Source organism: Salmo salar, chromosome ssa01 (assembly GCF_905237065.1).
Source record: "Salmo salar chromosome ssa01, Ssal_v3.1, whole genome shotgun sequence".
In the NCBI taxonomy this organism is placed as follows: Eukaryota; Metazoa; Chordata; class Actinopteri; order Salmoniformes; family Salmonidae; genus Salmo; species Salmo salar.
In genome coordinates this window covers 11,214,280-11,234,958 of record NC_059442.1, presented here as the reverse complement: position 1 = coordinate 11,234,958, position 20,679 = coordinate 11,214,280, and the positions used below count along the sequence as shown (strand labels likewise).

General features: G+C 41.6%; 1 protein-coding gene across 2 annotated transcripts; it reads right to left on the bottom strand.

Annotated features, from left to right (window-relative positions):
• Positions 1-41: 41 nt before the first annotated feature.
• Positions 42-17,090, bottom strand: LOC106613035 (grainyhead-like protein 3 homolog). Of its 2 annotated transcripts, none has more exons than XM_014214940.2 (15): positions 16,927-17,090; positions 14,614-14,725; positions 14,412-14,473; positions 13,341-13,587; positions 13,103-13,191; positions 12,773-12,914; positions 12,193-12,304; positions 11,545-11,639; positions 10,056-10,214; positions 8,645-8,720; positions 6,866-6,996; positions 4,944-5,070; positions 3,621-3,706; positions 3,427-3,491; positions 42-1,160 (listed from the first exon to the last, which is right to left on the bottom strand). In XM_014214940.2, the coding sequence occupies exons 1-15, from the start codon at positions 16,941-16,943 to the stop codon at positions 1,043-1,045; spliced, it is 1,638 nt and encodes a 545-aa protein (XP_014070415.1). In that variant the 5' UTR covers positions 16,944-17,090; the 3' UTR covers positions 42-1,042. The 2 variants fall into 2 exon arrangements, with proteins under 2 accessions (XP_014070415.1, XP_014070493.1); XM_014215018.2 differs by having other exon boundaries at positions 13,103-13,188.
• Between the last annotated feature and the right edge of the window lie 3,589 nt (positions 17,091-20,679).

Here is a 20,679-nt window from a genome sequence, read left to right as displayed (position 1 = left end):
AACTATATCATACTAAAACCATTGAAAGAAACACGTACACATTTTTTTTAGTGTATGTTTAATTTTCTTGGAAACGAGAATCAATACAAAAAGAATCGCTATGGTAAAATCATAAGATATATGACAGGGATATAGCTATAGCATTGAAATGTTGCAAAAAACGTACAAAGAGAAATCTTAAAGCCTTCACAAAAAACTCAACTGAAAGATTTTGAAAGGGGTTGATCTGGAACATAGTGGTTCTAGCACAGTGGCTTGGGGGAAGAATTATGTGGTGACACAATACAACCTAGAAATGTGTACAGTCTTCTACTAAAGAAGGCCGCTGAGGTTTTTGTGAAGGCAATACCCGTGAAGTGGGAAATGTGTGACTTTGGTTCTAAAAAAGTACTTTGTTGGACAATTCTAGGGTGTTTGTTGGACAATTCAGCCTAAAGCATTATCCTATTGGTAGTACCATTATATAGCAAACATAATGGTCTGAGAAGTAATACGGTAAAAAAAAAAATTACAAATTAAAGCAATTAAACAATGGCAGCATTCCCATTACTTGATCTCTTGGAAGAAATGATAAGTACATGACAAGCAGCAAGAATGGCAGTCTGAAAAAGTTGACAACATTCACGATATGTCTACTGAAATTGAAATAAGTAGCTCGTGGAAATTTCTGAAAAGGGGGTCATGGTATCGCTGTATGTCTCCTCAAAAGAGACAACTCATATGTCATTAATTTCTATTTACATAAAATATTTACAGCATCGTCATAATTAATCATAATCGCTCTGTTATAAAATATATACCACAGTAAAAAAAAGTCAGAAGGGGGTTAAATGGTATTTACAAAGTCGGTGACTGGCATCACTATAAAGCGTTCGGTCTGAAGTCGGTTCAATGGTAGAAAGGATGGTGTGTCTTTGTTCTGTTGGCCCGGCCAATAGAGTCTCTCACAGGGCAGTGCTTAAAGGGTTGAAATCGGCAGGCAGTTTGATTGGGCAGACCTTGCCATTTGGTGGTCCGAACACAAAAAATGTCTGCCCTCTCTTCATAACTCCATGAGAGTGACCTGGAACTGACCGCTCATGACTTCAGAGATCTCTATGAGGAACGCTGAGTGGTTGCTGTAGTGTTCAATGATGTTGTCATCCATGTTGACGAAAATCCTGAAACACAACAGACAAAGAAAAGATGAATGTCTTGTACCACACTTTATATAACAGGCTACATGTTACGTAAATTACCTCTTTGCTGCTGTCTGGCTGAGACATTTTGTAGTCATGAAACAAAAGAGTGAGAGGCCTCCAATTCCATCAACACTGCAAACAATTAATCAGGCCAGACTCCTTCTCCCAGATGACAACCTGGCTTTACGGTAAGTAAAGCTTTGTTGCTAATCAAGCGATCTGCCTGTTCACGCTACCCGGAGGGAAGGGACTGATTGAAGACTATTAGCAGAACGAGAATGTTACAGAACCTGTTGGGTTCTCCATGTAATGTCAGCACACAGCAGGGCGGTGTGACAGAAGAACCACGTGGCATTCAGAGTGACAGACCCCCTCTAATCTTCTCCATCAAGTCAGCTTCAACAAATGACTGCCTCGCAGCATGTTAGCGTTACACCCGTTCATTGACATGGATTCTTGTGTGAAGACTACAGGCCTACTTTACTACTAGGGGTAGGTCTCAAGCTGAGGGAAATGTTGTCAACTATACATCGAAGGACTTTACGTTTACTGTAAAATCAGAATAGTATATAAATCCTTTTGAAAGACTATGGCTCAAGCATTGAACACATAATGGATGCTGTTATTTCATTTCATGGTTCACATGTTGACAATTGGGATACCAGCTCTTCCTCAAAGGTTAGTCCCATTCAATGGCATCCACCTCGCAACCACATGTTTGCACAATAAGGTGGCTCCCTCCGCCTTAATCAAAACCCTTGTCTATCAGAGTAGCTACCTCTTTTCACTCAACGAAATAGACCAAAACACTTCCTGGTGTAGCTACGGGGATCGGTAGATCAGATTAGAGAAACATAAATATCGTAAAGTAAAACAATCGCCTGACTCATCCACCTTTCCGTCCTGTTTCTTTTTCTCTTTTGGAAGAGCTAGATTATCACATTACAGCAGACATAGAGCTAGCTAGCTCACCTAGCCAGTCTGTCAACTTTGGTTGGTTTCCTTACTGAGGACATTACAGTAAAATAGAAGGATGTATTGCGAAAGGAAATAGTAAAATGGTAGTGTAATGGGAAAGATAGGTTAGTCTGTGGACATCCTGAGGGTTTCAATTAAGACTAGATTGTTGTGTATATGAAAGTGAAAATAGCTGTAAGTAGCAGAAGATGTGTTGTTGTCCGTTAGTTTACTCCATTCAGGGGAGGGGTGGTAGGGTTGGGTGAACATTTTTAAATAGGGGGATTAGAAACTATGCTAACAATTACTTTGATAGAACCTAGAATATATCTGCAATATTGAAGCTCATCCACTAAATTAAAAAGTTGTAAAAATAAAAATAAAAAAAGTTTTTTAAAAAGACTTCAACCAAGATTCAAAATGAGGTACCGTAAAACATTCATTAAACGCTGAGTCTCAACTAGCCGCCTGTCCCTTTTAATAGTCGGGCAACGGCCCACATTTCAGCAAATAAACGTGTGCTTCAGATAAACGCTGGTTATAAATGTAATTGTTTATTAGGATACTATGAATTACCGTGAATTGTGTATGAGGTTTAATGTTTGATATGTTACATTAGATAAATCAGTAATGACTCACAAAAAAGTCTCATCCATTTTTATCGGCAGTAAGAAACTGCTAGCCATTGGCTGCTAACAGCTGAGAACGGTTAGCTAACTGGCAAGCAATAAAACAGTCAACAACTTCGGGAGTACAGACCCTCAGAAATCGTCCGATTGCCCATCTGGTGGCTAAAGTAAGAACTGCTGACAATTCACAGTCAAATAGGATAATTATTATTCTATTATATATATATATATTTTTAAATAGAGACTTACTAAGACAATAGAAATGTGACGCAATGTGTAAATGATAACACATTTGTGCAGTAAATTAAGAAATGTATTAAAATGCTGGAATTAAACAATGAACTATGAAATGAGCGAAAGCTCTGTGTACTAAGGAAATAGACACCTGGTTCAAATAAAAGCCTGTCTAGCAAGCGCCTGTTGGGTTCAGTGACTTAAGCAAATAAAAACTTGGGCTATTCATTTATGTTTTACGTTAAGTAGTATATCCTGCTGCGCACCTACTTAATCAAATCCAATACATTTCCCTTCAATTTACTGTAACTTGCTAATGCTACTTGGGAATACCATTGCTAATTATGTAGCATAGCTAATGCTAACACTTGTTCCTCCTTGATGTAAAAAAAAACTGATCACTGAAAGGCCTCAAAGTAATTTACCCTCTTTTGCATTTCTTGTATATTTTCCCAATGGAGTCCTCTTGCATGCCATACTTTTCAGAAATCTGAGAAAGGAACAAAGGAAAGATTTGTATCACTGTCAACTCTACAGTATTCTCTCATGCTTAAATGATGAGATGCTTGGACAATGACAAAGTTGGGTAAGGAATAAGTATTAAGAGTGTACTACTTACCGCTTGTCTCAGGCCTTTCAGAGTTGGGGTGTTGAGCATGAGAGCATCGAACACCTCCTCGGACTCTGTTCTCACGTACAAGAGTACTGCAAAACAGGACAACAGAATACGTCAGGTTGTTTACCAGACCAGGAGAAAACAGGACAACAGAACAGTGCCGTGTATTCATTGAAGCCAAGGGAAGCCAGGATTCCCCCAAAAAATTGTAAAAAAAATATCTTTAGTCTCTCTCTGTGTTTCATAATTTTCCTTCAATTTGCAAGAGGCTTAATGTATCTCACCGGAGAAAGCATCCAAGTGAGCGAAACAGCGCCCCTCTGTCTCTGTATGTATAGCCCATCTATCTGATGCATTCTGGTCAAAAAGAGCATGATATTCTTCCCACCCGTAGCATTGAATGCAAGGAACCCAGTGAGCATTTGACCTCCCTATGAAATAATAGCTAATCAGCGTTGAGCTAAACTGAGTGAGCTCAACTGTGAATGGTCCTGGCACACCAAAAATGTTTTTCAAGTGGAGCCCATTTTGGATTTGGCTTCACGCCAGTCCATCACATCAAAATACCAAATGTCACTGACTGAGAACTTGAATTGTTGCATCTCATTGTGTTGTTGTCATCCGGTAGCTAGCTAGCTAGTTAAAATTGGCCCTTTTCTAAAAGAGACACAGATGGAGATAGGGATTTGGACTTGTGATTTTACTTAATTGTCTGTACTGGCCAATGATTATAATGGCGATGCTGATTCAACCATTAATTCATACATTTTGCCCCTGGCCTGAGAGGATGGAAGTTCAATATGTAGCTAGATGTAGTAGGCTAATGTTAACTAGCTGGCTCATCGTTGCCCATGAAAGGAAGTTAGGCTAGCGAGCAGTTAGCCCAGGACAACAAAAATAAAAAAACGTGTACTGTATGACAGTCCTAGTCCATTTCATCAACATGAAAGGGAGGAGGATGGCATACACACACACACAAATCAGAACCATGGACAGCCACATATTTATACTGAACAAAAATAGAAACGCAACATGTAAAGTGTTGGTCTCATGTTTCATGAGCTGAAATAAAATATCCCAGAAATGTTCAATTTGCACAAAAAGCTTCTCTCAAATTTTGTGCACAGATTTGTTTACATCCCTATTAATGAGCATTTCTCCTTTGGTAAAATAATCCATCCATAGGACAACAGAATACGTCAGGCCGTTTACCAGACCAGAAACACAGTAGTGCTCTCTGTATATTTGCTTTGGGTTTGGACAATTTCATTTCAATTCAGGAAGTGCGCTGTATTTTCAATTCAATAATTGTATTTTTCTATTTACCTTTCTGTTGCTCCTCCAATCTGGCCTGCTTGCTTGGTGGTGGGCTACCACTGCTCTGGTCCACTCTATCAGGGTAAAGTCTCTTCAGGGATGTCCTTTCAACTTCTTCCAGTGTTGTGGGAGGTGCCTACACAGAGAACAATCATTAGGTACAGTTCCTCTATAGAATATGATTGCTTAATTTCCCATCCCAGCCATTTTATGCTGGAACAGTCATAAATAAGAATGTTATTATCACTGCTAAAGACGTCTCCCATGACCCTGTAGAGATGCAGAGAGATAAAAGGTTCCAGACCAGAAGTCTGTCTATCTAAACTATCAGAGACAATCAGAGACGTAACTCTTTGTTGTTTTTTGTCGCACTGCTTTGCTTTATCTTGGCCAGGTCGCAGTTGTAAATGAGAACTTGTTCTCAACTGGCCTACCTGGTTAATTAAATAAAGGTGACATAAAATAAAAGTTTCACAACCTGTCAGCGAGTCACATTTTGTATTGTATATAAGACAGAACATTTTCAGACTCTTTTTATCAAGATAACATTCATTTGTTTGGGGATTTTTCAGTTCTCTCCCCTCTTAAGAAACTGGGATTTTCTAAGACTTATTTTTTTGGACAGATGGAATGATTTATGGGACTCAACTAAGTCTTGTAAATCATCCTACCCTCAGAGCTCAGAAAAGCAAATGACCCCCTTCACCTTTATCCTGAATTAGGGCAACATCTCTCCCTAGCTTCCTCTCTTAAAGCAGTGAAAATGTCTGTACTGTCAAGTAAGAATGGGAGCATTAACACTTGGTAGAAGACTGAGCACACACACACACTCCCCCTCCCCACTCCCAGAAGCCCAGACTGTGGGAACTAAATGCCTGTCAGAACAGGAGCCCTACCACCTCCACTGGCTTGTGTCAACAACACTGAAAAGTGGGGGGCTCGGTGAGTGTGTCTGCCAGGTGTGTGTGTGTCTGCCAGGTGTGTGTGAGTGTGTCTGCCAGGTGTTTGTGTCTCTGCCAGGTGTGTGTGTGTCTCTGCCAGGTGTGTGTGTGTCTCTGCCAGGTGTGTGTGTGTCTCTGCCAGGTGTGTGTGTGTCTCTGCCAGGTGTGTGTGTGTCTCTGCCAGGTGTGTGTGTGTGTGTCTGCCAGGTGTGTGTGTGTGTGTCTGCCAGGTGTGTGTGTGTGTCTGCCAGGTGTGTGTGTGTGTGTCTGCCAGGTGTGTGTGTTTGTCTGCCAGGTGTGTGTGTGTGTGTGTCTGCCAGGTGTGTGTGTGTGTGTGTGTCTGCCAGGTGTGTGTGTGTGTGTGTCTGCCAGGTGTGTGTGTGTCTGCCAGGTGTGTGTGTGTGTGTGTCTGCCAGGTGTGTGTGTGTGTGTGTCTGCCAGGTGTGTGTGTGTGTGTGTGTCTGCCAGGTGTGTGTGAGTGTCTGCCAGGTGTGTATGAGTGTGTCTGCCAGGTGTGTGTGAGTGTGTCTGCCAGGTGTGTGTGAGTGTGTCTGCCAGGTGTGTGTGAGTGTGTCTGCCAGGTGTGTGTGAGTGTGTCTGCCAGATGTGTGTGTGTCTGCCAGGTAAGTGTGTGCGTGTGTGTGTGTGTGTGTCTTTGTGTAGGTTCATGCAGGTTATCCCGTGTGTCAGTCACACTAGAGTCGAGTTTCGAGTCGAGGAATCTGAATAGCCCACCAATTAGATTGTCTGAGCTTGGCGTCTGCCTCTCCTCACTTTCCCTGATACTCTCCCTTATCCCAACCCACTTTTCCCACAAACTTATTTTCCCACACTATCCCTCCCCCTTATGTGTGCCAGAGCCCTGAGCTACAGTCCCGGGATAGCAGGGAACATGACTCAACTCACTGTTGTGGTGGTGAACTCCAAGATCTCTCAATCCCAAAGAAAGAGAAAGAAAGGTGGAGTAGATGAGGGAGGAGGGAGACCTACCAGGCCGCAGCGCTGCATGTTGGAGAGGTGCATCTCTGGGATAAAGAGGACGGGGTTGGTGACATGGTCCTCCAAGGTTTTTAAGAAGGTGCTGTCACTTCCCATGGAGCTGGACACTACTGACTTGATGGCTGAGGAGGGAGAGAAGAACACTGGGTTAGAGTGAGCATTATAGAATCGCCTGTTAAATTTAAGACCTAAAGGGCTTGTTTTCCCTGGGTGCTTTTTAGTCTAGGAGTAGGGTTTATCTGAGTCTGGGAAACTGTCTCTATGACATTGTAATGCTTGTGAGACTGAATTATCCTCTTTAAGGTAGAATAGGTACTGAATAATAACACTTCATACAAGTGGGGATAAATCCAAAAATGCCAATTTCGTTAGAAACGCATGGGGTCTTAAATGACAATCACAGACTGAGAATGCAGGATTTATTTCCTGCTTGTCTGTTTTCACTGTTGATTTAGTCAGACTATTTCAACCATGTAATGGAGTGGAGTTGGACTTGTGAAGGCCAAGCCTCATGATAAAAAACTAACTGATGAAAGCAGATACACAACCTGTAATTAAATTACTTATTTGCATATTCTAGCATGCTGACCACACCGCTTGTGTTTCTTGCACGAGTGTTGCAAAAATAAATGTACACGTTATTCAATAATAGAATCCAAACTGCACACACGCCCGTGCGACAACGAACTTCTACGTAGCCAGGCCCTAAAATAGAACTTGGTTTTATTTTTGCCACTTGAGGCGCTGCAAGTCCCGTCTCTCTCATTTCCTCATTGGTTTTTAGGAGCAAGCTGAACTGAGGTCCACACTCCAGTCCAGTTGGTGGTGGTAATGCACCTTAAAGTTGGTTGCCAACTGCCATTTAAAGTCCACAGAAGAAGAAGACGGAAGGAGGAGAGATTACTAGAAACAAATCTTTACCCTTTTACCTGTGGATAAATTGTTGGAGTAGAGAACAGACGATTTTGTGTGGTTCAAAATGGGTCAAAATTCTACAAAGATCCAGGAATCAAAAGGACTTTGAGCATTTCAGGTAAAATAACAACCCAATTGTCATTGACGTGTGTGTAGGTGGCAGGGAAGTCAGGCGCAGGAGAAACCAACTTGGTGGAACTGGAGTAGTTTAATTATTATAAAACAAACTCCAAAAAACCAACGTACATAAAAATAAACATGGGTAAACATACCCGTCGCACACCTATACAAAATCACGAACACATAACCACAAACAATCTCCGACAAGGACATGAGGGGAAACAGAGGGTTAAATACACAACATGTAATGAATGGGATTGGAACCAGGTGTGTAGGAAGACAAGACAAAACCAATGGAAAATAAAAAATGGATCAATGATGGCTAGAAGACTGGTGACGTCGACCACCGAGTACCACCCGAACAAGGAGGGGCATCGACTTCGGCAGAAGTCGTGACACCAATGTTTATATCCCAGCACAAATGAGTTAGCAACAGCTAGCTAGCTAAATGTCCATGAATGTTTCATGTGTTTCGATCTGTCCCCAAATGAATGTTGTTGCTTCAGAGTTCGTTTTGATATTTTATCCTGCCTGTCCTGATCGCGTCTGGTGTGGATGAACAAAATCAACATGTGCGCACGTGGGCGCATGCACGTGCCCATCATAGCCAGCATGTTAGACACTACATGGTGTTAGAGGTCTCCTGGGGTTTACATCTGTCATTGGGTTAGTGTTTGTGTGTGGATGTCGCTTGTGATAATTTTTCTAATAAGACAGTGCCTGAAGAACTCTTACTTTTGGAGTCGATGACAGTTTTGCCCCTCCTCTTGCTCCTCTTCCTGTCCTCATCCCTCATCTTCCTCTCTGCACCCTGAGGAGAAAGACCCAGACACACATGGTCACAACTCTACTCTGACAATTGTATTCCTCATTTTACTAACCAGTCAGCCATACAACAATGTATTTATTAGAGAAGAAGCAACAATAAAATAATACATCCGATTTTAAGTCGTGATTGACCTAGCCTGACTAGCAGGGACGACATTGATGACGGAACACTCATTCACCAGCTGCTAAACCAGTTTGTTTGGCTTGTGTGTCATTGAGCGGCCCGACACATTATCACTCCACTGTGTCAAAACAGCTAGTGACAATGGATGACACATCCCAAAAGGTGGATAGATTGAAAAGATTACATGGCCATAGGGGCTTTTGACGACAACTATCAGATTTCAAGCCAACAATGGGATCAATGACTAGGTCTGTGAACCATCAGACGTAGGTTCAACTTATGAACCAGACATCTGAGATGAAATCATCTGTTTTCGTCACCTGCACAGCTTTAGGTCATCAACTAGAGATACAGTAACTGTATAGGCCTTAGTACCAAACCTTGGGGGATACCACTAAATATATATTGTAAAGCATACAGTGCATTCGGAAAGCATTCAGACCCCTTGACTTTTTCCACATTTCTTTATGTAATAACCTTATTCTAAAATTATTTAGTTTGTTTTCCTCATCAATCTACACACAATGCCCATAATGATCTCTCTGTACTTTGCTCCATTCATCTTTCCCTTGATCCTGACAAGTCTCCCAGTCCCTGCCGCTGAAAAACATCCCCACAGCATGATGCTGCCACCACTATGCTTCACCGTAGGGATGGTGCCAGGTTTCCTCTTGATGTGACGCTTGGCATTCAGGCCAAAGAGTTCAATCTTGGTTTCATCAGACCAAAGAATCACCTAAAGGACTCTCATGGTCTGAGAGTGGCCAGACGGTGCCTTTTGACAAACTCCAAGCAGGCTGTCATGTGCCTTTTACTGAGGAGTGGCTTCCGTCAGGCCACTCTACTATAAAGGCCTGATTGGTGGAGTATTGCAGAGATGTTGTAGAAACATCTCAAGGATGATCAATGGAAACAGGATGCACCTGAGCTCAATTTCGAGTCTCATAAAAAAGGGTCTGAATATTTATGTAAATAAGGTATGTTTTTTATTTTTAATACATTTGCAAACATTTCTAGAAACCTGTTTTCGCTTTGTCATTATGGGGTATTGCGTGTAGATTGTTGAGAAAAAAATTTATGTACGTAACAAAGTGGAAAAAGGTAAGGGGTCTGAATACTTTCCAAATGCACTGCACATTACACATCTATAAGCCCTTAAAAAAAAAGACATTTGAGATAGAGATCTTTACTGACCTTATCACAGAAGATTTTGATCTGGACGGCAGCTCTGTGGATGAGGCGGTTGGTGCCGGTGCTGAAATCATAGGTGTCGATCTGGAGGTTGAGAGGAAGCCCCTTCACCCCCTTCTGAGAGGAGAAGTCTGTACTCAGAGAGTTAATGCCAATGTACACCTGGAGAGGGGAGAGAGGAGAATAGGGTTAAACATGATATCAGACAAGGAAAGGTACAGTATTAATACTGGTTTCAAAAAAACAAATAAAGCAACACATTACGGGCACAACACCTCTCCCCTATGTTACCTACTTTTTGTGTGCATGTACTGACATGTATGTGTAACCAATAGATACACACGCATACTACATGTTAAAGTATTTTGTCCGTTATGTGTCGGACCCCAGTAAGGCCAGCTGTTGCTAATGGAGATCTTGATCAATTTAAAAAATGTGAGAACTTTCTAGAACTGTTTCGGTGCCCTTTAAAAAACAAAGGTCCTTGAGCGGTATTGAGAACCTTGAAAAATCATTAAAACATTTACACAATTGTTTCACTAATGTCCTATTCAATGTCATATAATGAAAAGTGACAAAGAGAGAGAATGTCGCGTGTGTGTGGGCGGCTGGCTGCCCTTTGACCAATGAGGTGTGACTGAGAGAAAATAAAAAGATTGTGTGACAAGCATAGACACATCTCTGATCAGGAAGAAGTGTGGAGACAGAAAAAGCTTAACATATCAAAAACTAGGAATCTATGGACACGTGTTGTGATGACACCTTTTCAGATTGGCAACCCTCCACTCGTGGAAAAACATACAGACGTACAGTGTAACAGAAAAGTTTAGAATGTTTCCACAACGGCTGTGTCTTGGTAAGGTTTCAGGATATAAGAGGCCCTGATTTTAACAGACTTGTTCTGGGTAAAAAACAAAGTTAGTATATCACTGGTTGTGACAACAGGTGCCTTCAGTTTTGAAATGAGCTTTACTCTCTCATTCCTTCCAACATGTCCTTCCTTTCTCCCTCTCCCCCTCTCTCTCTCCATTCTCCCTCTCTCCGTTCTCCCTCTCCCTCTCTCCACCTGCAGGGAGTTTCACTGCCTCACCCCTATGGGCGTGAGCAGATTGCAGTAAGCGCTCTCGACGTGTCGCTCTTGCCTTGTGGTGACAGGCGCCCCGGGGCGGCCACATGCCAGGGATTCCTCCCCTCCCAACCCTCAGCGCTCCCTCATCGCCCCATTTCAGCTCAATGGATAGCGTGGCTAGATAAATAATAGGGCTGTTCCAAGCGCTTGGACTTTATCTGTGTGTGTGTGTGTGTGTGTGTGTGTGTGTGTGTGTGTGTGTGTGTGTGTGTGTGTGTGTGTGTGTGTGTGTGTGTGTGTGTGTGTGTGTGTGTGTGCGTCAGTGTGTGTGCGTCAGCGTGTGGCAGTGTGTGTGTGTCTGTGTGTGTGTGTGTGTCAGAGTGTGTTTTTCCACTGCTGCGCCAGTTTCCTGGCTGCGCTTACCTTCGCTTCCTCGTTGGGGTTCCAAATGAAAGACAGAGCATTGAAGGCCACCTCTTCCACATGGCTGATGCCACTGAACACCTCTTTGTAATCAGCTAGAAGACAGATAGAAAGATATTGATTTAAGGAAAATAAAATGGTTATCTGCTCTGACAAGATCCAGGCTTACGAAAGAAACCAGATTGTGTATTTCTGTTCTGAGTAGATACAGGCTTATGAAAGAAACCAGATTGTGTATTTCTGTTCTGAGTAGATACAGGCTTATGAAAAGAAACCAGATTGTGTATTTCTGTTCTGAGTAGATACAGGCTTATGAAAGAAACCAGATTGTGTATTTCTGTTCTGAGTAGATACAGGCTTATGAAAGAAACCAGATTGTGTATTTCTGTTCTGAGTAGATACAGGCTTATGAAAAGAAACCAGATTGTGTATTTCTGTTCTGAGTAGATACAGGCTTATGAAAAGAAGCAACAACAACTAATGTTGTTTTAGATGTAGAGCTAAGGCAGTTCCTGTTGACATGTGTTGTTTTAGATGTAGAGCTAAGGCAGTTCCTGTTGACATGTGTTGTTTTAGATGTAGAACTAAGGCAGTTCCTGTTGCTGTTCCTATGCATGTGTTTGTGTGTACATGGTAAAGGTTGTATACCGATGTCAATGACCCTCTGCTTAACGGTCGGCTGCCTTGCGTGCCAGTGATTCCAGCACCTCAGTTGGATCTCTGCACTCTTATCATTCTCAAACACCGCCATGACCACGGTCTGGAGAAAGAGAGCAGAGAGAGGCCATCAGACAAGGTACATTTTGTGTAGGTTGTGTACATCGCCGACTCCGAGAAAGGCAAACTACTGGACACGTTTCATTCGCTAAGGCTTGTGTGCTCTCTTTTTACCAGAGAAAAGAGAGGGCTGTCACGCAGACCTTTAGCTCCTCCCCCTGTTCTCCCTCTCGGCCTGTCTAACTGGCTGACACGCATTGGGTTTGGCCCCGCCAGATGAAATATGTGTTGGCCCCGAACACTGAGCCTGGCGGAACTCCAAAACCAAAATCACTCATCACAAGAAGAGAGAACAACGTTCCCATCCTGCTCCATCTACCATGACAGTCAACAATGGTGAGGAGGGGGGAGATTTTGAAGGAACACACATTCACTGGGGTTGTGTCAAATAGAACATCCTCTGGTGAAGAGGAACTGTCCTCTTGGGTGATGTCATCAAAGCTCGACTCACCTTGACTTTGTTGGAGGACAGGCTGTCCACCCCTTGTAGGGAGATAGGGTAGAACTGGCCCTTGTTGAGGTAAACCATGGGCAGCTGGGACGACTTGTGCTGGGTGGCTTGAGGGGCTCCCAGAACGAACTGGAAATCATTCCTGGAGACAGAATGTTAACGGTCAGCATTATGTAATGCCATTTGAATATTACTGCCATTGCTTTGCGAGTTATACACAGCTCTATGAAATTCATTACCTTTAGCATAATTAAATTAGCATTTGCCATACTTGGGTGTAGCTCAGCACAGGTGTTCTAATTTGATTTGTTTCCCAGGGCACATAGCTACCTGTATCTCTCTGGAGGGGAGTTGGTGTAGGAGTCAGAGTACACTGGACTGGGCTGCTTGGTAAAGGGATCACTGTAGGGTAGAGCCTGCTTCAGAGGAACACAAGAAAAAAGTAATGAGGAGATGGAATGTGAAAAAGAAAGAGAGAGAGAGAGGGAAACTAGAAGGGGAGAAGTTGCCAGAGATGAAAATTTACAAATAAACAAGACGGCTGCTCTGGTTAGAGCTGTAAGCTTACTTCAGTGGTGGCCTCAGGGAAGGCTGTCTCTGTGGGCCACTTCTGGGAGAGCAGGGAGTCGAACATGTTGTTGATGGCCTGCTTGTCGTAGGTGTCGGCACTGGAGTTTTGGGGGACAGAGGGGGGGCAGAGGGACGACAGCTTGCTGTTGAGGTCCAGCGCCTCCTGGGGGTGGCTGGAAGAAATGTTGATGATGTTGGTAGGCGTCTCCAGGGAGACCAGCTCGGGGGAGGAGCCACTCTGTGTCCTGGGTTGGGAGGAGGGAGAGGAGTTTAGATACAAGACCAACCCAATAAGCCACTCCTTTGATTGACACTCAATTACATAATGGAGATGTTTGACAAACAAAACTCTTCTGAGAAACACTGATTGTCAGTAGAACTGCCCTTCCTTCAACAACAAAAATCCAGCTCTTTTATACAGTAGCATGTACAGCAGCACACATACACACAATTCCCGACATAAAATGTGTAAATGTCAATAAGAATGAATAAAGCCAGTGTAGTTCTCAGAGTCCACTGAGCACACAGTGCTACTGAACGTGAACTAAAGAAAGCTGGGTGGGAACTGTTTACCGCCTAATCCCAATATTTCTTCCCCTCTTTCTTTATTTGAGTTTTGTCGAAAGGGACTGACTGCCGTGTTTGACGGGACAACAGCGCGGCCACCGACGGCCATTTTTCAACCCAGACAAAAGAGAGGGTGAGAGAGAGGGAAAGCTGGGGCTGCTTCTCCTCCTTTGTGAGTCAGACACAGTGTTGTTCAGGGGTGGGAAGAGGAGGAGTACCCATAATCCCTTGGGGTTCTGTTTGACAGGGGGATTAGCCACAAGCTCACCCAACTCTGACCTCACCAAAGCCTTGCCCTTTCTCTGCTGCTTGACTCAATGACATAGGAACTCCCAATACCACCCAGGTTCCACTTAAAAATCCCTTTACCATCCGATCTTCCCCATACCCCTTTAGTGTCGTCCTCTACAGTTCGATTAACAGGTGAAATTTTCTTGGCCTGATCGCTCAATCAAGTCCATACTCCTGGTAGTGTAAACAATTGCTTAGATATCAATCTTACCTCTCTGGCTTGTACATACTGCTGCCTCGGCTGCATGTAACCATTTTCGGTTCTTTTGGTGTCTGTGAACATGAGAGGCAACAGTGAGGTGTTTCTGTACAACACATACAAAGGAGACAGGTTGAACTTAAACGGGTGGTATAACACACACACACACACACACACACACACACACACACACACACACGCACACACACATTACCTTGCACTGGTCGTAGGTGAGTAGGCTGTCTGTGTAGGCCCAGGAGTCCATGATGAGGTTACTGTAACACTGGTAGTTGAAACTCTCGTTCTGAAGGACCAATCCCAGAGTCCTGCAGCACACAAACCAGGAGAAACATTAATAAACTCACATTATAAAAAAAGGCTTCACATTCTGAATAAGGCATTAGAGTGAAGGCGGTCGCACTTGACTTTGTAAATAAATGACATTTTTTGGCATGTTTTGGCTTTGGGAAGTGCATCTTTGTCTATGCGTATGTTAACCTTTGTAGTAGAAATGCTAGACTTTATGCTGTGAGTGTCTGCATGTAACCTTAAGCTCTGCACATACTTGCCCCTGGGCTAGGATGAAGGTTTCGATTGCAAAACCACAGATCTTAATAAGATATTTGCTACTCGCTGCGTACAGTGGATGCCAGAAAGGTTCAACATACTAGGGGCCAAGAGCTCACCCACACACAGGTATGCCTCAGGTAACCTCTGAGCTTCCCAGGTATGCCTTGTATAACCTCAAAATAATGACCTTCACTAGAACTCAATCACATTATCAGTTACCTCGGTATCATGTTCTTTTTTTTAAATGAAAATAAAGAAATAACTTCTTTGTTATAAGCCTTTTCCCTCCTAGGGTCATAGGGTCATAGGGTAGTAGTGACTTCTTAAGTACAAAGGTCAGGACCCGTGCTGTCACCTGGAAGGCTCTGGGTTTCCAACAGTTTGCCAACAGTCCAGACACAAAACAAGGGATTTAGGGGAAGGATCAGTAACTCCTTAGGATAAACAGAAAGAAAAGTGGGATTTGTTTTGGGGGAATATCCTGGCTACTGACAATGGAGTAAACTTCCTGTAGGTTGACCTGGAGTGGCCAGTGTGCAAACAGAGCAGGTTTACCTATGAGCTACCACATAATGTGCTGACAACAAAAGGAAGACTTCAGGCATTGACATCCTACTGTGTTTAACCAGGAGAGAGAAAATCACAATAAGGGCGTATTAGCAGAAAATAAGGTTGTATTATCACTGTCCTTCCATACCTCTTAAGATTCCTATACAACTGTTTACTAAAATGCCTTCTCTCAAAACTGCAACCCACCACTGCAAAGACTGATACAGACACTTGTTGTAAGGTACACCTGTCTCCCCCTCTACAGACACTCACCTGCCTCAGTGTACATTAACACCACAACATTCCATTATCTACTCTTCCCCTTACAAAAAGGGGCCGTTTTCAAACTGCAGTAAAAGTGCAGTAACTGCAGTCGACTGTGGTATTTTGGACGCAGTAATTGCAGTATAACCGCATTGTACTGCAGTTATACTGCAAAATTATTGCAGTAAAAAAAAAACGCATTATTTGCTGCATACTGCAGTTATACTGTACTCTGACTGCAATCTTTTTGCGTAAAGGCCTTTCTCTAAATACTGCTCAATACAAATGTTACAATAGAGAATCCCTGTCTCGAGTTTCACCACTACATTATGTAATTCAACGCATTCTCCAAGACATTCAGGAGGCCGGTACCAGCTTCCCTCTCCCCCATTGTGTGTTGTACCCCTTAGGTTAGTGTCAACACGACCTATGACAGGCCAGTTTAAACCACCAGTCACTATAAACACAGCAGGGGGACATCAAAAGTGCGTGTGTGTGTGTGTGTGTGTGTGTATCAGGTTCTCCACTAAATATACTTTTAGTAAAAACACACACCTTTCACATGATGGTCTCATTGCACAACATAGAGAAACAGAGGTAGAGAAGAGGGGGCATGAGTGCCCTGAATTTCTCCCCTTCTCTCTCTCTCAGGAAGTGTAGGTAACTCTTACTGTTCAACAGAAGATGATGAATGGACAAGTCAGCACTTGCATCATAATCTATTCTGGCCCTCAGCAAAAAATAAAAGGTAGACTGTTGCAGAACCAAAAGCAGTTAAAGCCAAAAGAGCCTTATATCAATCCAACCAACGGATGCACTTATGTCACGTTCATGCAGTAGTCGTATAAAATAAAGGGGATCCAGAGTTTCCCACTAGGGGAAACAATCAATAGGAAGCTCTACGCAAATAACTTACTTACATTTTAACCCGGAGGTTCCGAGTTTCCAATAGCATGTGAATGCGGCATTAAAATATTAGACTGTCTAATACAATTGGTTGCATTTTACCTTAGCAGGTATACACCACAAGACAAGTCCAAACACATTTCCCTTAAGGAACACATTCTAGCCCCAGAACACCCCCTTTTAACCCTGTAAAACATAGCATGTCACAGAGAACCATGTAAAGAAGTTGTCAACTTACTCAATCTCTTTGGTCATGACTCCTTTCCAAGACAGCAGAGTTTAGGTCCCTCTGGGTAAAGACTCCTCTAGTGGGTGTTGTCTGTCTTAGCAGAGAGAGTGAGCCTGTTTTGATTCCTGTCCTCACCAGCTCCCCACATTTATTTCGTGCTGACAGGTAGCTTCCCTCACTCGCGCCTGATTGGCTAAGGGCTCCAGAGACAGGTGCCTGATAGGACAGGTGTAGAGGGGTTAACTGTTTCAGTGCTGATGAAACACAGGTGTGAGTGGCGGGTACTTAGCAGGACAATCCTGGGAAGTGTTTCACACATCTCATTAGGAGTTAAAGAAAAGAGATTGGTTTCTCCAGGGTGTCAAATGATTCTTATTGAAAGTGAGATAACAAAGAGTTTTTTCAGGAACTATGCTTTAAAATGGTAATAGAATTCAGTATCATTATACAGTGTTGAGAAAAAATGTACTGGTGCCATGGTGCACTTATTTGCTGGGATCAGTGTTTGCAATTGTTTTTGACTAAACTATTTTGGAAGTAGTTGAGTAGTAGTAGATAAGGACTATATTTGGATAGGATTTGAAAGGATTTGTTACATTGCATATTGAATAATCCACAAGAGGAACATAATTAAGATGATAATATCTGGTCCCTATAAAGAAACAAAGACCATACCATAATTTCACATTGATATACCGATACATCCATGTTCATTTATTTAATGAGCCTGAGTTCTTTCTGCTGTTTAAAATGTTTTAACAATTACAGTACGATTGTTTTTATGGTTTGGATTTTACATTTCAATATAGATAAAACTGAAATATGTAATCTTTTAAATCTGGAAAGAAATTCAAGTGAAAATTCACAATTCTCACAGTGCAATACATCTTTAAATATTTCAAATTTCAATATGGAACATCACATACATGGTTTATTTTATATATTGTATTTCTGTATGGGATCAGCCCATATAGCAGAAACCAAAATATGGAGATGGTAAGACATACATTATTTCCTCCTTTCACAATAAGTTATGAATTGAGTCACCCACAGGATGCCATGTTCTTTTAAGGATCTTCTCCGATTGTTACAAGGATAAGGCTCTTCCAGGCAAACTTCTTCCACCCACCGTCCTTCCCTTTTACAGAACCAAGAAGAAGGATATTGCCATCTGAGCCTAAGATTCACAAAACACTTCTTATGCAAAAACTTAAGAAGCTTTTTAAGAAAAAAAAAGAAGTTTACAGGATAGTTCATAAATGCAATTCCTCAACAATATCTTAAGATTTTATGATTTTCTTACAAACTTTTAAAATATTGTCTTATTAATCTTAAAATGTGTGTTGCTAGGAAATCAATTTAGCTAGCTATCTAGCTAGCAATGGCAATCATCTTTCAGATGAAGTTTGTGTGAATTAAACATGTTAGATTGCTTTCAAGAGCTTATTTTCTCACTGCCCAGAGTTTAGGACAACGGTTTAGCTATCTTGGAATTAAGAACAAATCCAATTACTTTATTTTCAAAATTCAAATTTCTTCTTCACTTTTTTGCTTAAGGAGAAACATAAGAAATAACGCAATAACATTTCCAACAACCTTTTTAGCAACTTTGTTTAACTTTCTTCACAAGTATATAGTTGTATGTACCTGGGCCCTGGCCAGTATCTAGTGTAGGAGTGCTGATGTAGAATCAGTTTTGCCTTTTAGATCACAGTGAATATGATTATACGTACAGGGAGGAACTGATCCTAGATCAGCGCTGAGCTTGCCTAGCATGTGCTACATGTTTTAACATTATTTAACCAGGTGTATCCTGTACAATAAAATGTTTTGTTATTGTATACAACAGTGAATGCACTAATGTGTTTCCCTGTTGGAAGGATTCCCTGTCCTTTTTTAATCTATACCGTCTATATATAATATAATATATATTATATCACTATTATTGTACAATGTAGAAAATAGTAAAAATAAAGAAAAATCCTTGAATATGCAGGTGTGTCCAAACTTTTGACTGGTACTGTAATATTTAATATATACCAGTCAAAAGTTTGGACACACCTGCACATTCAAGGATTTTTCTTTATTTTTACTATTTTCTACATTGTACAATAATAGTGAAGACATCAAAACTATGAAACAACAATTATGGAATCATGTACTAACCAAAAAAGTGTTAAACAAATCAAAATATATTTTATATTTGAGATTCTTCAAAGTAGCCACCCTTTGCCTTGATGACAGCTTTGCACACTCTTGGCATTCTCTCAACCAGCTCCACCTGGAATGCTTTTCCAACAGTCTTGAAGGAGTTCCCACATATGCTGAACACTTGTTGGCTGATTTTCCTTCACTTTGCAGTCCAACTCATCCCAAACCCTCTCAATTGGGTTGAGGTCAGGTGATTGTGGAGGCCAGGTCATCTGATGAATCACTCTCCTTCTTGGTCAAATAGCCCTTACATAGCCTGGAGGTGTGTTGGGTCATTGTCCTTTTGAAAAACAAATGATAGTCCCACTAAGTGCAAAACAGATGGGATGGCGTATCGCTGCAGAATGCTCTGGCAGCCATGCTGGTTAAGTGTGCCTTGAATTCTAAATAAATCACAAATAGTGTCACCGGCAAAGCACCCCCATAACATCACACCTCCTCCTCCATGCTTCACGGTGGGAACCACATATTCGGAGATCATCCATTCACCTCAAATCAAATCAAAATCAAATAATGTTTATTTGTCACATACACGTGTTTAGCAGATGTTATTGCGGGTGTAGCAAAATCCTTGAGCTTCTAGTTCTACAGTGCAGCAATATCTAACAAGTAATATCCAACTGTTTCACAACATATACCCAAAATACATAGAAGTCTAAGTAAGGAATGGATTACGAATATATACATATATGTCAGAGAGGCATTGGACTAAGATACAGTGGCATAGTATAGAATACAGTATATACATATGAGATGGGTGTTTCAATATTTACACATAATTAAAGTGACTAAGATACCATAGAATAGTATAGAGTACAGTATACACATATGAGATGGGTGTTTCAATATTTACACACAATTAAAGTGACTAAGATACCATAGAATAGTATAGAGTACAGTTTATACATATGAGATGGGTGTTTCAATATTTACACACAATTAAAGTGACTAAGATACCATAGAATAGTATAGAGTACAGTTTACACACATGAGATGGGTAATGCGAGATACGGAGACATTATTAAAGTGGCTAGTGTTTCATTTCCTTAAAGTGGCCAGTGATTCCTAATCTATGTCTATAGGCAGCAGCCTCTGATGTGCTGGAGATGGCTGTTTAACAGTCAGTGGTATAGAATAGAATACAAAACTGTATATACATGTGAGATGAATGATGCAATATGTAAACGCTATTTAAAAGTGACTAAGATACCGTGGAATAGTGTAGAGCGCAGTTTATACATATGAGATGAGTAATGCTAGATACGGAAACATTACTCTTAAGGATCCGCCCCTTTTTTTCTATTTTTGCCTAAAATGACATACCTAAATCTAACTGCCTGTAACTCAGGACCTGAAGAAAGGATATGCATATTCTTGATTCCATTTGAAATGAAACACTTTGAAGTTTGTGGAAATGTGAAATGAATGTAGGAGACTTTAACACATTAGATATGGTAAAAGATAATACAAAGAAAAAGCCAACCGTTTAAAAAAAAAAAATCTCAAATCATTGCAAGAAATGCAAGAGAAAGGCCATAATGCATTATTCTA